Genomic DNA, 17,067 nt, shown 5'->3' on the forward strand with positions numbered 1-17,067 from the left:
GAACAACCACTTGACTGAGAAGCAACAGTCAGTTTAGACCAGCAAGATATTTTCAATTGGTAATTGGTCTAATTGAAGGCAATTATACCTAACCATTTCAAAGATGTGCTAAATCATTTGAAATGTATGCAAACTGTAGTTTACATTTACATTTAGTCATTTAGCAGACGCTCTTATCCAGAGCGACTTACAGTAAGTACAGGGACATTCCCCCCGAGGCAAGTAGGGTGAAGTGCCTTGCCCAAGGACACAACGTCAGTTGGCACGGCCAGGAATCGATCTGGCAACCTTCTGATTACTAGCCCGATTCCATAACCGCTCAGCCACCTGACTCCCTTAATTGCACTTGTCATTCACAAAGATGGGCTAACACAATTGCAATTTGATTAAAGGAATGAAAAATTCCAATCTGTTGTGAGCAACTGCCCAGTGGTTTGGAGGTTTGCACGTGTTGTTATGAGAATGTCATTTCTATTTCGGGAAATGAGCCAAAGCAATGGAGAAAAACTGTAAGTTACCACAACTTTGAAAACATGAAATTATTTATTAAAAAAAATAAGAATTGCAAAAACACAAGCCATAATATAATGCTGTATAAAGCTAATGTAAATACATAATACTTCCAAGAATTAGATGACATTGATTAGAGGGACACGAAATACATGTTAATTTGAATATGGAAAATAGGCATTCTAAATGCATAATATTTTTGTATCTTGGATTACTGTTACCACATTCTCTTTCTGAAACTGGGTTTACATAATTTCAATGAATTAAATGTGTAGTTGTATTAGAGTAGTAGAGAGTAATTAAAGCAACAAAAAATTTTTTTGCAAGACATTGCAGTCCTGCCATTAGCATAATGGCTCCTGGGAGTTTGAGAGTAAATATATTCTCTTAATATCTGCAAATTGAAACAATAAAGCAAAAATCATATATCAAGATTCCCTGTGTGCTAAAATTGACTAATACAACAATTTGAGATAATGTATAAGATATTAAGTATAAATGTAGTAGGGCTGCACGATTATGGCCAAAATGATAATCACGATTATTTTGATAATTATTGAGATCACGATTAATTATCACGATTATTTGTTGATTTTAACCTAATCAAATGTTATTGTACCAATGCATTGTACATGCATAATGGATGTGAATAAAACTCAATATACCATCAATAAAAAACAAATACATAGGGCTCGACATTTACGTTTATAACTCCTCCCCGACAGCAAGCGGCAACTCTCGCTGGTCATTTCATGCAGCCACAGCCTATGTCGAACGCACCTATTGGTTTACGGAACGCGAATTTGATCGTTCGAATTGAGATTGTGATTAAAATGTGATTAATCGTGCAGCCCTAAAATGTAGTATTATCTGAATTGAGAATATTCACACTCACGGTGACATGTGACATCCAGACAAATAAGCATAGTTGCCCGTGTAGCGAACATCACAACGCACAATGTTGTTGCTGTAGTCTGACTCTGGGACCTGGTAGCTGGGGTTTACACTGACCTGTAGAGAGAGGTGAACGTAAAAGGAGGAAAATATGAATGAACTCTTAAGCTCAAATGAAAGCGAAAACTTGCAGAATGGTCCAAATCTAATTCCCAGTCTTGCCCTTTCAAAAAAGCCTTTTGGTGAATTGAGTGCCTATTTCTTGAAGGCCACATAAAATAAAATAAATGTGATGGTACCATAATGTGTTATTAAAATTATATAATTTGAAAAAACATGTTTTAGTTATTCTTCTATTGTTGTGCCGACTGTAAAGTGCCACCATTTCACATATTTTTGGAAAATAACCTTCAGGATGTAGTTTCCAGGTTTCACATCTGTGATGTCGATCCACTGGCAGTCTATGTCTGCGTTATAAGTGTCATAACATCCTGGACTCAGTCCCTGTAAAATGCAGACTATTAATATCACTGTCGGGTCATCAAATTATGCAGTTTTTCACACAAATAGAATACCTGGGTGTGTGAAGTGCAGGCGAAGCGTCTGTAGTAGCCATAGTCACAGGATGTGTCCTCCAGACAGAAGCTGGCCTTATGGCCCTCTGCCACCCTTCTCTGAGAGCTCACCTCCAGCAGGTCATAGTGACTGAACTCATCCATACTGTGGTAGTGCCTGGAGAATGGGACAGCAGTAATATCTCATCTACAGTGCAACAGTAACATTTTAACTACATTTTAACATAGTACAATGCATGATTTAAACTTTTTTAAAGTTATGTTGTTTTCATCTAGTTTGTGCAGTCTCAATAGATTGCACAGTATACCGGCACTGAGGTACCATACCGAGGTACTGGCTTTTTATGAAAGGCGCTATACTGACATCAGGTCCATTATGTAAGTAACAGTGTCTTTATATTTTGTAGATCTCAAGTGCAGTTTGACATAGAAAGGCCTACAACAGTGGTTCTCAACCCTGATCCTCAGGGACCTCTGTCCTGCATGTTTTAGATCAGAGGTCTCCAACCCTGTTCGTGGAGAGCTACCTGCCTGTTGTTTTTTGCTACAACCACACTCATTTGACCTGATTCTACACTAGTAACCTGATCTACCAGCTAATTATTAGAATCAGGTGTGCTAGATTAGTGTTGGAGCTAAAACCTACAGGCAGGTAGCTCCCAAGGAGTAGGGTTTGAGACCCCTGTTTTAGATGTTTCACGCTTGATTCAAATGATTGAGTCGTTATCTATCTTATGCTGGATACACACTAAAATATTTTTTTTAATCTTTTGAGATTTTCAACATGTGAGAGACCACAAACATGAGGACAACGAAATCCTAGATTTAACAGTTTTTCACCTATAGTGTGTGGTGTTTGTCCTCTGGGTTCACTCACACATCAGGATTTCTGTTCGTAAATATTCGCGATCGGGGTTGCTCCGGCGTTCTTCCGAGCAAGTTCGGTCACTCTTAATACCCCTCACACCAAGGGTAAATCTGATAAGATCATTGGGAGATTAACTAGGATTGTCAAGACATTACCTAGGATTGTCGGAAGGGGGAAATTGGCCCAAAATCAGCACGATTATCTTATGTGGTGTACCCAGCATTAGCAGAAGCCTGATAATGACCATGTATTTGAATCAGGTGTGTTGGAGCAGGGAACCATCTAAAACATTCAGGGCAGGAGGTCCCTAAGGACCAGGTTTGAGAACCTCTGGCCTACAAGACAGGAGACAGGAGCAATGAGTAGAATTAGGGTGGGAGAGAGGATAAATTATTGTGTGTAAAAAGGGAAAGGGGAGAGGCTCAGGAATCAGGAGATTCTTCATCTTTCATTGCATTTTATTGAGAAAGATGGTAAAATATGTGACATTATTTTTAACAGCATCATATACGATTTTGTTAATCAATTTTTCTTTAGTTTCTTATTTCTTTACAACTCAAATGCATGCTGTATCAAAACTGAATAAAAAAATATGTTGAACTTCATTTTAGTATGCCTAAAGAGGATTAAAAATTCTAACTAAGGTTGACATATATGCAGGAAAGTGTTCAAAAAATATATTTATCTATGAGGGTCTATTTCTATAGAAGGATTGGCAAGACATTCCTGCACTAGCTGGCATTTTTTTCTAAATCCATCTTGGAATTTCAAAAATAAGGGCTGTTTATCAATCTACGTTTTTTTTCGTTCTTGCAAACTCGTTTAATGTAATCTTTCATTGCCCAAGTACAGTTCCAATCCGAAAAACACAAGTCACTAAGAACTCCAAAAAATACCCGGAAATGTTCTTGATCCACCCCTTTTATCGAGGATGCATCGGATGGTGACTTGATCAGCGAGAAAGCATCTGATTGCAAGAAGTCATTGCAAGAACACACGCATCTCATATTGTTCATGATGGTGCACTTCTACACAGCAATAATCGATTGATACACAACAATATCTGTTTGTTATGAGAAGTCTCAGTCCACCAATTTGTTCAAATAAATGATTAGGGATACAGTACCAAAAAGGATTGCTATGCCTTATCCAGGATTTCAGCAAATTTATTTTCAAGACACCATTTAGGGCACTCAAACTCAGTAACTTTCAGGCCTTTATCTTTTATGTCTTTGATCGTATTCGTTTTTTCATGTAGTGTAGTTTGTTTCTCCAAATGAAATTGAGATTAATTTGATTGATGGATTTCATTAATTTATTTGGGATGGCATGAGAATAGGCTGGGTAAATACATCTTGATAAATGTTAGATGGTTTTCTGTCACAAGATAGGCCAAGGATGCACAACAATGGAAAAGTGTTCACTTCATTTATTAGCACGAGCCCGGATCACGTGACCGTCCACGGCAGAGTGGTCAGCATGAGTACAGAATAGGGATGAGAATTGTTAAGATTTTAACGATTCCGATTCCTTATTGATTCCTGCTTATCCATTCGATTCTTTATTGATTTTCTTATCGATTTTTATTGGGCAAGTGGGGGAAAAAAGAGCACAAATTGTTTTTTTTACATAGATTTTCATTTATATACTTATATTCTATAATGCTGCACACCATATATACATAACGTTTATTACATTCTGATAAAATGCCACTTCAAATATTGTTAATAATGATTGTATCACGTTTTCAGCTGATTTACTGATTTCACGTTAAGCTTTACCTTCTTATCTTTCGAGCTAAATATTGTAAAAAAAATTGAGTTTGCTTATCCTTTACAAGAGCTGGTAAAAAGACGCTGGCGCCGATAAATTAGCCGTGCGCTACCCTTGTCCAAACCCGACCGCACTTATCCTCATAGTAACTACTCGCCGCTGCTGTTTTTCCGGGGATATTAACTTGATCCAGGGTCACCAAACTGACCATCAATGCTGTCAATATATCCGGGCACGTAGATATGACCTTCACAATAAGATATCACGCTTCAACATCTCCAAACTATGCGATAAAATCTCAATTTGACTGTATACCACCACCTGCTGGATGTTTTGTTGAACTCTTCTCATGTCAGTCCCTTACTCCCCCTCCCTTCCTCCCCTCGACTACAGATCACCTAACACATGATGTATTTTCGTTGGCTATACAAAGTAATGTTAAGCTAGCGTTCAAAAAAATACACATATGCTAACCCATAGTAGCAGAACGATGACAATACAGAAACACTTTTCAGAGTAAAGATCGTTGCCCGAGAGTCGCCCGGCTTCCTCTCATCAATGTAACTTTCCTATATTATTTAGACATGTAAACATCCATACGTGTTTACATTACACTTACATTTTTCAAATATATATATATTTTTTACGCTTTTATCCAAAGTGACTTCCAAGAGAAAGCATAGGCAAAGTGCATAGGTCACTGATAATAACAACAAGAATAGCCCCAAAGCCTTGCGGGTAGCCAAAACAAAAAGCACACATTGTGAACAACCAAAAAATAAGTGCCAAAGGGAACAACCTTAAGAGCATGTAGTTAGGCAAGTTACAATTAAACAACATGAATCTCTAAGTGCAAGTGTACCTGTAGAAAAGCAAGCAGCAGTAAAATAAAAATGAGATTAACTAAAATAGAATATTTCACTGAAAAATAGTTTAAATCAGTTACCACTAACCAACAAGAGCAACAAGTCTCTAAGCAAGAGTCATTGTGATACTTGAGGAAACTAGCATTGCGTTCAGCGACCCATTCCTAAGTACCGTTGTAATCCCGGAACAAGTGCGTCTTGAGCCTCCTCTTGAAGGTGGAGAGACAGTCTGTGTCTCTGATGGAGGTGGGGAGTTGATTCCACCACTGGGGGGCCAGGCAGGAGAAGAGCTTGTGTTGGGATCGGGCGGTCTTGAGCGGTGGGACCACCAGGCGGTTGTCTAAAGAAGACCGCAGGTGGCGGGTGGGGGTGTAAGGCTGCAGGAAAGACTTGATGTAGTCGAGTGCAGTCCCGTTCACTGCTCGGAAGGTCAGTACCAGGGTCTTGAATCTGATGCGGGCCGTGATGGGTAGCCAGTGAAGGGAGATGCGGAGCGGGGTAACGTGGGAGTGTCTGGGTAGATTGTAGACCAGGCAGGCCGCTGCGTTCTGAATCCTCTGAAGAGGGCGGGTTGCGCATGCTGGGAGACCGGCGAGCAGCGAGTTGCAGTAGTCCAACTTGGAGAGGACAAGTGCTTGGACAAGCAGCTGGATGGAGTGCTCAGACAGGTATCCCCTGATCTTCCGAATGTTCATGAAATTTGACACGTAGATTGTTTGGTATTCCTAAAATAATACTACTTACACTGTGCTAGCGATTGCGAAAGAAAATGGTGGCAAAAAGACCGGAAACTGGGTGTCCAAACCCGAACGGGTATACTATACTATATACTATAACTACAGTTAAAGTAGTTCACAGCGGTCGGGATTGGACACAGTGACGCTACATATTTACATTTTTCCATTGCTCTTCTTCTACACTTCTATTTGACCTTGGCTGAAATATGCTAGATTAGCTATAGAATCTTCCATTCTCAGCCAAGGTCAAATCATGTAATATGACAGTGTCAGACATCGGCCCATCTGTTATACAATTAAAATGCAAAGTTTAATAATGGATTAAAAATCGATATGCTCAGTTTAATAATGGCCCAGAGCCCTCCACTCCACTAATGACTCTCGTCTGGCCAACGACCTGAACAAGTTCTACTGTCGTTTTGAAAGACAATTGGACTGCCCTGAACTATCCTTTCCCTCCCCCAAACTCCCCACCAACTAAGTGACAACACTCTACATTCAGGAGAGTGAAGTTAACAGACTTTTCAAGAGGCAGAACCCACGCAAAGCAGCTGGGCCAGACGCTGTCTCCCCTGCCACCCACAAGAACTGTGCTGACCAGCTGTCTCTGGTGTTCACCTACATCTTTAACACCTCCCTGGAGACATGCCATGTGCCAGCCTGTCTCAAGTCCTCCACCATCCATCACAGACCCTCTACTGGACCCCCTGCAGTGTGCCTACAGAGCCAACAGGTCTGTGGACGACGCAGTTAACATGGCCCCCACTTCATCCTACAGCACCTGGACTCCCCAGGATCCTACGCCAGGATCCTGTTTGTGGACTTCAGCTCTGCCTTCGATACCATCATCCCAGCACTGCTTCAGGACAAGCTCTCCCAGCTGAACGTGCCTGATTCCACCTGCAAGTGGATCACAGACTTTCTGTCTGACAGGAAGCAGTGCGTTAAGCTGGGAACACAAGTCTCTGACTACCGGTCCATTAGCACCGGATCCCCTCAGGGCTGCGTCCTTTCTCCTCTGCTCTTCTCCCTGTACACCAACAGCTGCGCCTCCAGTCATCCGTCCGTCAAACTCCTGAAGTTTGCGGACGACACCACCCTTATTGGGCTCATCTCTGGTGGAGACGAGTCGGATTATAGGTGGGAAGCGGCCAACCTGGTGACCTGGTGCAGCCAGAACAACCTAGAGCTCAATGCTCTTAAGACAGTGGAGATGGTTGTGGACTTCAGGAAGAACACAGCCCCACTCACCCCCATCACCCTGAGTGACTCCCCAGTCAACACTGGGGAGTCCTTTTGCTTCCTGGGCACTATCCTCTCCCAGGACCTCAAGTGGGAACTGAACATCGGCTCCCTCATCGAGAAAGCACAACAGAGGATGTACTTCCTTCGGCAGCTGAAGAAATTCAACCTGCCAAAGACAATGATGGTGCACTTCTACTCAGCCATCAATGAGTCCATCCTCACCTCCTCCATCACCGTCTGGTACGCTGCTGCCACTGCCAAGGACAAGAGCAGGCTGCAGCGTATCATCCGCACTGCTGAGAAGGTGCTGCAATCTGCCTTCCCTCGAGGACCTGCACACCTCGAGGACCCTGAGGCGAGCGAAGAAGATTGTGGCCGACTCCTCCCACCCTGGACATTCCCTGTTTCAGTCACTCCCCTCCGGCAGAAGGCTGCGGTTCATCAGGACCAATACTTCACGCCACAAAAACTGTTTTTTTCCTTCCGCTGTTGGCCTCTTCAACAAGGCCAAGGGTCCACACTGACTCTAAATGACTTCCTGCTTAAAACACATTGCATTTACACAATTCTACCTTGTACATTTGTATCTTTTGTAATATTATTATTATTTTTTTTGTGTTCTCATATTGTAATTGGCAACTTATATTTTATTTTATTTCATTCTAATTCCACTTAGTACTGCTAGTTTATGTACCCTTAGTATAGATAGTCCACACATTTTAATTTTAGGTTCCTATATGTTTATTGTATGCACCTTCCTGCCAAAGTAAATTCCTTGTCTGTGCAAACTTTCATGGCGAATAAATCCCTTTCTGATTCTGATTCTGGTTAACACGACAACGCGAACGTTTGCTGATAACACAAGCCCTCCGTTAATTAACGTGAAGTGATCAATAATGGGAGACGAATGCCGGAGCTAAAATGTATGCTTCAAACGACAGGACAGGAGATAACGATCGACTTAGTCGTAATTAATATTTGTTTCAATCACTGAATGAAGCCTGCCATATTTGGGACTCCCAAATATGTCAGGCTTCCTTCAGTGATTGAAACAAATATTAAAATATTAATATATTAAAATATATATAATTTTATGTAGTCTTTGTAGGGCATCCCTGGCACCTGGGGGCCCCCTGGCAGCTGGGGGCCCCAGGCGGTTGCCTACTTTGCCTAATGGGTAAGTCCGCCCCTGGCCGCGGGTCCTTAAAAAGTCTTAAATCACTTTTTCTAAAAATTGTCTTGAATTCAGATTGGATGGGTCTTATATTTTCATCGTCATGTCACTGCAAAAATGCAGGCAATCTGTTCTGTCAGGTCAAATAATATTTTTTTTGCGCTGCGTTGTCTATGGTTAGGTCAGAGCGTAGCCTAATGCGCAGAGTTTGATGACGTATAGCATTGGCAATAGACCAATTATTTGTTTGTTAACATTCGGGATGTGCGCGCAATGTGGCTGCAGAAAACCGGGAAAGGATAGCATTTTAAATGGCAAAAGGACCACACAGATTATACAAATAGTTAGATTTAAAAAGACCAAAAAGGTCGAAGAGGACAGCCTTTAAGAGAGAAAGCAATTACCCATTGATCTGTCGCATCAGAATTTTGATTCGGGTCACGAAAGTCTTGAAATTGGAGTGAGAATGTCGCCCGGTATCATCCGCATCGTCGAGCGGCAACCATGTCTTCACGTCATGTCACAAAGTTCATAATTTTACAGTTTTACAGTCAATTCTACATCTAAAAAGTCGAGCAGGGCAGCTTTCAAAAGATATGGGAATTCTGCTTTTAGCCAGCTGGTCCAATAATTGTTCTGATTTGTTTAAACTGGCAATCTGAGTGAGACTGCATCCCCGTTACACTGTTTTGACGTTAGCCTCAGTCAGACTCGCTCACTGGCAGTCTGCACAATGTTGTATTTCACTCCATACTACACCAGAAACCTCAGGGAGGACTGCCTAATGTAGATACGAGCCTGATGAAGACAGCCAGCATCTCGGATGTATTTATCCGAGCCTGTTTCATTCGTCATTTGCCTGAGAAAGCGACCTTCGTTAGCCAGGCTAGTTTTGCCCGATCACTTGTTCAGGCTATTTAAGGGTATCGGGGTCAAGTGACTTTTGTGCATTGCAAATTAGCCTTTTGGCTAAAATCCTTTTATGCAACACTACAACATTCTCTATGTATGTAATAATGTGCACTGCCTTGTCCCTGACAAATAAACAAATAAATACAAATTACGATAGCAAATCCAGAGCCAACAATGCCATCTGACCTCTGAGCAATTACACACATTTAGTCAATATTCCTAAACTCAACCGATTATTGTCATTTTACTATACTGTTCATTTTGAACAGACATCGGTGTGTTTATTTGGAAAGATTACTGTATATTGCCACTTTTGGTTTATATTTCCATTGTAAGTTTGGTCTTGAATTCTTAAATTTAAATGTAACTTGTTTATACCTGTAGACACCTTGGAAGCAATTTGCCTTTATTGTGTGTAGTCGATGCTATTTGGATTGATTCCGACGGCTAATACGCGACAGTACAAGAAACGCCATTATTTGATTGGCTGAAAACCAACGCGACACACACGGGAAGAAGCACATTCTACTTTGCTTGCACTGGCAGTCACAGACAAGCTAGCGGGTGTCGGCGACAACTGTACGGTACAGCTAACTTACCAGGTCTGTCTGCCAACAATACATACATAAAAGGAGTAACACATTTTAATATTCCCTTTGCCCTTCAGCATGTACATGTTTGCCCCTTTTTGTGCTTTGTAGATCAGATATGCCTCCACCCAAGAAGAAGAAATGAGACATACAAAGCTTTTTCAAAAAGCAGTGTAAGTCAGGCTAAATAACTAGCCACACAAGCAGTGGTAGTGACCAGGCTTTCAAATGCAGATTCTACTGTGGAAAAAGTATTAACTGGTGATATGTTACCCAGGATATTGTTACAGCTAAACCTAGCTTCTGTAGCTAATCTTAAGGTCAGGAGTCTAGCCTAGGACAAATTCACAGTTGATGGACTATCACTGCATTGCTAGACAGGTGCTGGAAAAAACAGTTGGCAATGTAAATAAGTTAACACTGTTGGTTATTCAAAAATAATGAATCGTTATTTGATTATTAATGCCCAAATAACACTGTATACAATATTGTAGGAGGGTTAAACTTGATGATAGAAGATAGCATGAAAACACTCAAGATGTAGAGCAGGCTGAGGAAACATCATCAGGGTTTCAGGTGAGGTTTATGATAATAAAACTTTTTGTTCTTCAGCATTACAGTCTCATCATCACAGTCTCTTTTTTTGGAGAGTGCATTTTTTAGATTATACAGTTATACTAGCTCTTTAGGGATAGTATACAGAATGGCATCTCAATTTGGGCTCCGGGAGGGGGGGGGGTTGATGGGTGTATGACCCCACCAAGTCTGAGACCAAACCTACGCCCTTGTTTGGGACAAGAATCGCGACCTTAAATTGCTCGCACAAAACTCTTGATCAGAACTCAGCATTTGTTGTCGTTCATTTTACACCTCTATGCGCAGAGAGCGCGACGGTGCAGGAGAGAGGGAAAGAAAGACTGCGTGTGTGCGATCAAGAGGCCAAGGTCTGCCGTCTTGGCCATTAGTTCATTTTCTTATTTTTGTGTAGGTCATTTGTCAAATATGTTTAAACTTAAGTAAATTAGGCCTAACTACACTATACAAGTAGTTATGTTTCATTGTATTAACTTGTCCTGTTATTGACATACCTAATGCCAAACCAGAAATTCAAATATATTTCAATAAGTGTTTTTTTGAAGGGAATATTCGAACGTCATTTTTGAGCAATTTTAACAGTCCTACTGAGGAGTAGTGGAAACGAGACTGTGCTGTGCATATTTGTGACCAACTACATAATCATCGCAGGCCCACAGAGAATACAGTCAGATGATTCCATCATCTTGGCTGGTGGATTTGACAAAGGTGAGGAGGTGAAAAGCATATGCAAAACAGGAATCAGCACTTTGACATCACTGTACAGTGATCAGGAGGAGGCTGACACAAGAATGGTGTTACATGTCATACATCTTGCGGAGTCATATTCCTGGATCATTGTGTGGTGTGATGATACCGATGTGGAAGTACTGCTGGTTTATTATGCAAGCAAAGGAATGTTTGGCTCATCTCTACTGTACATGCATGCAGGCCATGGAACGAGAGAGAGATATGTCCCCATCAACGCCATATCAAAGAAACTTGGAAAAGACATGTCCAACTGTCTACCAGCGTGTCATGCACTCACTGGCTGTGACACAACTAGTAGTTCAGTTAAGACACTCGTGATTAATTTCACCATTTATTCATACACATGACAAATGGTTTCACATTGGCGGAATGGATGTATATGGGGAAATGCTCCCTGCCCTCACTGCAGCATGCATGACATAAGGCAGGGAGCAACGAGTGAAATCCCCCACGGGGAGAACAGACAGAACACAGGGGGGGGAAGGGGCAGGTGGTCGGCGGCAGCAGTGCAGAACTTCTATCACCATCTGGTACGCTGCTGCCACTGCCAAAGACAAGAGCAGACTGCAGCGTATAATCCGCACTGCTGAGAAGGTGATCGGCTGCAATCTGCCTTCCCTCGAGGATCTGCACACCTTGAGGTCCCTGAGGCGAGCGAGGAAGATTGTGGCCGACCCCTCTCACCCTGGACACTCCCTGTTCCAGCTACTCCCCTCCGGCAGAAGGCTGCGGTCCATCAAGACCAAAACCTCACGCCACAAGAACAGTTTCTTCCCATCCGCTTCTGCCCACTTTAACAAGGCCAAGGACTCACACTGACTTTAAATCACATTCTGCACAATGACACCCTGCACATTGCAATTTGCACTATTGTATCGTTTGCACTATCTGTATTTTTTGGTATTTTTTGGTTAAATTGTAAATTATGGCTACTTATATTTTTATTTTTTATTCCCCTTAGTATTAGCTAGACCCCCCTTAGTATTAGCTAGACTTTGCTCCTTTTGTATAATCAGTCCACATATTTAAGTTTCAATATTCCTATATGTTTAATGTATGCACCTCCCTGCCAAAGTAAATTCCTTGTTTGTGCAAACACTCATGGCGAATAAAATCCCTTCTGATTCTAATTCTGATTCTGATTATTTCAGTCAAGACACTCATGTGATAGATTTCACCATTTATTCATACACATGACAAATGGTTTCACATTGACGGAATGGATGTACATGGGGAAGCGCTCCCTGCCCTCACTGCAGCATACATGACATGAGGCAGGGAGCAACGAGTGAAATCCCCAAAACATTGACACTCCGCCACTCTATGCTATGCGTAGGGCGGAGCGTCGCTCCTCCTGCAACATCCCGCTAATACACTCGACAACAGAGCGTACCTGGATGCCCAGGCCATGCTAACTCGCGGTGATTAGCTATGTGTGACGTTCTGTTATCAGTGGGAAGGAACAAGGTGTGTGGCAGCGCATGCTGTTCCCTGCCGCTATCCGCGGAGTCCCCCTTAACTGCCTCCAGAACGATTGACCTACTGCATGCAGCATGCATGCGCAGTGCCGCCGCTAGCCATTTTGGTGCCCTACGCATAATTCCTTTATGATGCCCCCCCACCACCACCACCACCACAGCTGCCCTGTCAATGCATCTACATTCTGTGTTTGTGTTTGATATGATGCTAGTTACGGAGTTAATGCGAGCGTGCAACATTTTGGGGCCTTTATTTGAGTGCATAACAGTTTTTGGAGCATAAACAAAACATGTAAAATAAACAGCCGTTTTTCAATTGTTAAAACCTTGTCTAGTGAAGGTGATGTATTTTTGTCTCTTAATTTTTCAGCCCCACCCTTACGTTTCTTAGCATGGTTTTCCAAATTAATTATGAACATTTAAAACTGAAAGCATGCAGCCAAGGAGCTCTCCACCTTTATTACTCATTTAAAAACTATTTGATCAATCGAATATAAAAGCAGAATGTAGAATGTACAGTAAAGTAACGTTACTTTACTACTTTACTAGATACTTTACTAGATTTACTACTAGACTAGCTGGCGTCAGTTATTTCAAATGCATAGATAACATATTTGAGTGTGCTAAAGTTAGCAATAACATCAGCTAGTTCGAGGTGTATGCATAGGCTAACAGCACATAAGCAGCACATTTCCCGTATTTAACAATAATTAAACATGGACTTACCTGAAAGTGATGCACGGGCATCATCTCGCAGTTTAATTCTTTTTCTGCCCCTGACTCCTGTTGTCTTTTTGAGGCCATTTTCGAAAAGTTTACCTAGCCTACTGTCAAAATTCGTCAGGCCACTGAGGTAGGAAAGGGCACCCACGGCAAGCGTGGAAAGTTGAGTGTGTATTTGTTTTTTTGTGCGGTGGGGGGGGGGCACCGTCGTAACATTTTTTTTGCATGTTTATATATCTCTTGTTTTGCCTGTTTTGTGATTTACATGCCTAAAAGGTGCGTAATATTTATATAGGCCTACTGAAATAATATCGGCATTATAATTATAATAACTATGATGATTTTTCAGTTGGCAATTTTTTGGTGCCCCCTCAGGACTTGGTGCCCTACGCACAGCGCGTAGTGCGCGTTATGGGAGCGGCGGCACTGTGCATGCGTATGCAACGGAGACCCTGCAGATATCCTAGCATTGGTAACGATCCGGTAGCTTTCTTACCCATACAGGGCTGATTGCTACCTCTGGGGCCCGACCTCTGGCGCCAGTTGGCAATCTTGAGGAAGTGCGCGAAGGTGCCTGCGTGCACAGACAGGGAATATTATGTTGCATGAGGAACGGGACATCGTAAAGGATGCTTCCTCAGCGCTTCTGAGCCCGATTTACGTGGAGATCCAAGACATGCTAACATTAGCAATATACGAAGCCATCCCGCCACTAGAAGTCTACAGACCGAATGGTGGCTAGCTTACGCGCTTGCTCAGCTTGAGTGCTTGCCCAGCTTGAGCGCTTGCCCAGCTTGAGCGCTTGCTTGCCGCCCGAACACAGAAGACATGAGGACCTTGACGGTCAATAAGCCTAGGACCTGTTCGGTTCAAACCCTATGCTTAGGGTAGGGATGCAGCTGAGTGTTAGTCTAGTTTAAGCCTTTATTGTGTACCAGCTGCGCAACATTGCTCAACACGGTCATACGCAGGTGCCGGTCTCAAGTGCTCATCTGCTTCTGCGCCTCCACGATGTCCAACGCGTTTGGGCACACGTAGCGCTCGTAGGTCGATGACAACCAACGGCCCATCATTTTCAGCGTTGTTGCGGACACTTTCGCGGAAGCAGAGGTGGCTGCTCCGATCCGGAACGAATGCGCTGTATGCCGCTCCGGGGACAGGCCACAGCGCTCGCACAGCAGCCGGAGATGCTGCGTGAGCCATGATCTGCGTCACTGGCAAACAGGGGCTCATCAGGTGTCGCCCGGGGCGGTACGACAGGTACCGGCGCATGGACAAGAGAGGACAAAAAGCACTGTTAGTTTGACCAATGACAATGGGGGTGCCTTTACACATCACATCAGTTTTACTGTGTTTCAAGACAATCATGAACATACTTATATCGGACATAGTGAGATCTCGGGAAGGATCGAAGGTGGCGCATCTAGTGATGTATTCGCCACACCGTTGAAACCCGTAGAACGCCGTGAGAAATACAGTCTCGAGCAGAGCGTCAACATAAAGCCCAAAGCATCCCTGTCTCAGAGCAGACACCAGATTGTGCAGTAGAGGGAGCGTGAAACATCTTTACGTTTGTCTTTCCTTTGGGGCTGCTGCTTCTGTAGACCTTTCATGAGGAGGCGGATAGACTGGTTTCCCAGAAGGCTGCATGCCAAAGGATCCGCGCACCGGACGTGGAACTGAATACCTGCCACCAATGCCTTGATGGATGATGGTTGACAGCTTGCGGGATTTGAAACAGTGCACCATGAAAGCGCACAGCACGGACATGATCATGGGTAGAAGGCTCACAGAGAACGCACCGCAGTAGGAGGATTATTGAAACCATGCTGAGTCATAGGATTTTAATGTGGTGGTGCACACACCCAACCTCATGTAATGACAAGCAGACAGGACATGCTGCCACAGCACCTCAGCGGAACCAGCTGACCCTAATCTAGTACGGCTTGCTGGAATTTCGGACATGACAGGCCGTATGGCGACCAGGCGGTTAATACCGCAACCGAAGACCTTCCCATATTGATTATGCGGACCGCCGCTTCGTTGTCGCAGAACACTGATCTTTTTCCTGCAACATAAATGCCCCCACAACAGACACAAGATAACGATTGGGTACAACTCATGGAGCACGCTAGAATAGTGCTCCGGAGGCAGGGACAGTATCTCAGCGGGCCACACGGCACAGAACCATTCGTCGCCGGGATAACCCCCGAACCCGATCGAGAGGGCCGCATCTGTGTAGAACTCTAGGGCCGCGGACGTTTCTACCTCGTTGTTGTAAATAAAGATATACCGTTCCACTGGGCGCACAAAAGAGCCCAGAAGGACAGATCCGACCTACACCCAACTTCGAGCACCAGGGTGTCCTGTTGGTTAGCCACGGTTTTGCACAAGTCTCGGAGACTCGACACAAATAATTGCACGAATGCCCTTGTTGTAGAGGGCGTCCAAGATCTTATGTACCTGCCAGCTCTTGATGTTGGCCGACTTCCCGGTCAAGCAAGAACTGTGCCTGACCTGGCTCCCAGATTCCCCGCCGACTCCATCAGCGCAGAGGTCCTCGGACGGAGATTCATCACGGGTTGATCGAGACCTTCCAACAGATCCCCAACACCGCGAAGAACAACGCGACGGAAACACGGACCGAAACCGGAATAGCAGCAGTGCAGAACCGGTAGCAGTGCAGAACTAAGGCCAGCGAGGATGCGAGTACGTGTATGTGAGCGTCTTATAGCGCTGACTAATGAGCTGAGCCTATGGCTGTCGGCTACGGCGATGGGTGATTTGCCCCGCTGCCCGAGTGCCATGCCTGAACTAGCTCCGCTTATTTTGTATAGAATAGGAAAGCCTACAGCATTCACCAAACTCAAGAACCATCTCAGCGAGCTCAAAGAACTGGCCCATTTTGGACACTCTGCATGCTTGGAAGAGTCTTTGCTGGTAGCAAGAGAATATGTGCTTCTGCTTTACGGAAAAAGAAAAAGAAAGAAAATAGACGAATGTGCACTAACTTGGATTCACTGAGGTATATAACTGCATCAACAACAGATGCAGCCTCTGCAAAACTGCCGCCAACAGAGGATACATTTGAACAACATGTACAAAGAGCAATGTATCAGACAGTGTTATGGTGCCACAGTCACATCCCTAAATCTCTGTTATGGAGTCCTATCGGCAAGGAATGGATTGTCAGAGATTGAGCCATTGAACCAGTCCTTTTTAAGAATCCCCCAGCACCTTCAGAGGTGAGAGACATTACTCATTTGTATTGCAAAGATGCAAACTGTGGAGAGAGTGGAAAGTACCAGTGCCTCTCTGTTGGCCTTCCCTGTACGGAGTTCTGTACCTGCTGTGCAGAATGTCAAAATGTTTCCCCAA

General features: G+C 43.5%; 1 protein-coding gene across 1 annotated transcript in view; it reads right to left on the minus strand.

The window, feature by feature from the left end:
• Nucleotides 1–524: 524 nt before the first annotated feature.
• Nucleotides 525–17,067, minus strand: part of loxa (lysyl oxidase a) — a 28,504-nt gene continuing 11,961 nt past the window's right edge. Inside the window, exons 4-7 of the mRNA XM_084687222.1 lie at nucleotides 1,980–2,136; nucleotides 1,813–1,908; nucleotides 1,406–1,521; nucleotides 525–904 (exon numbers count right to left, since the gene is read on the minus strand). Coding sequence (XP_084543348.1) covers nucleotides 898–904; nucleotides 1,406–1,521; nucleotides 1,813–1,908; nucleotides 1,980–2,136 — 376 coding nt within the window. The 3' untranslated portion in view covers nucleotides 525–897. The remainder of the gene's footprint in view (nucleotides 905–1,405; nucleotides 1,522–1,812; nucleotides 1,909–1,979; nucleotides 2,137–17,067) is intronic.

Source organism: Hypomesus nipponensis, chromosome 22 (genome assembly GCF_054491055.1).
Source record: "Hypomesus nipponensis isolate SF chromosome 22, ASM5449105v1, whole genome shotgun sequence".
NCBI classification, from domain to species: domain Eukaryota; kingdom Metazoa; phylum Chordata; class Actinopteri; order Osmeriformes; family Osmeridae; genus Hypomesus; species Hypomesus nipponensis.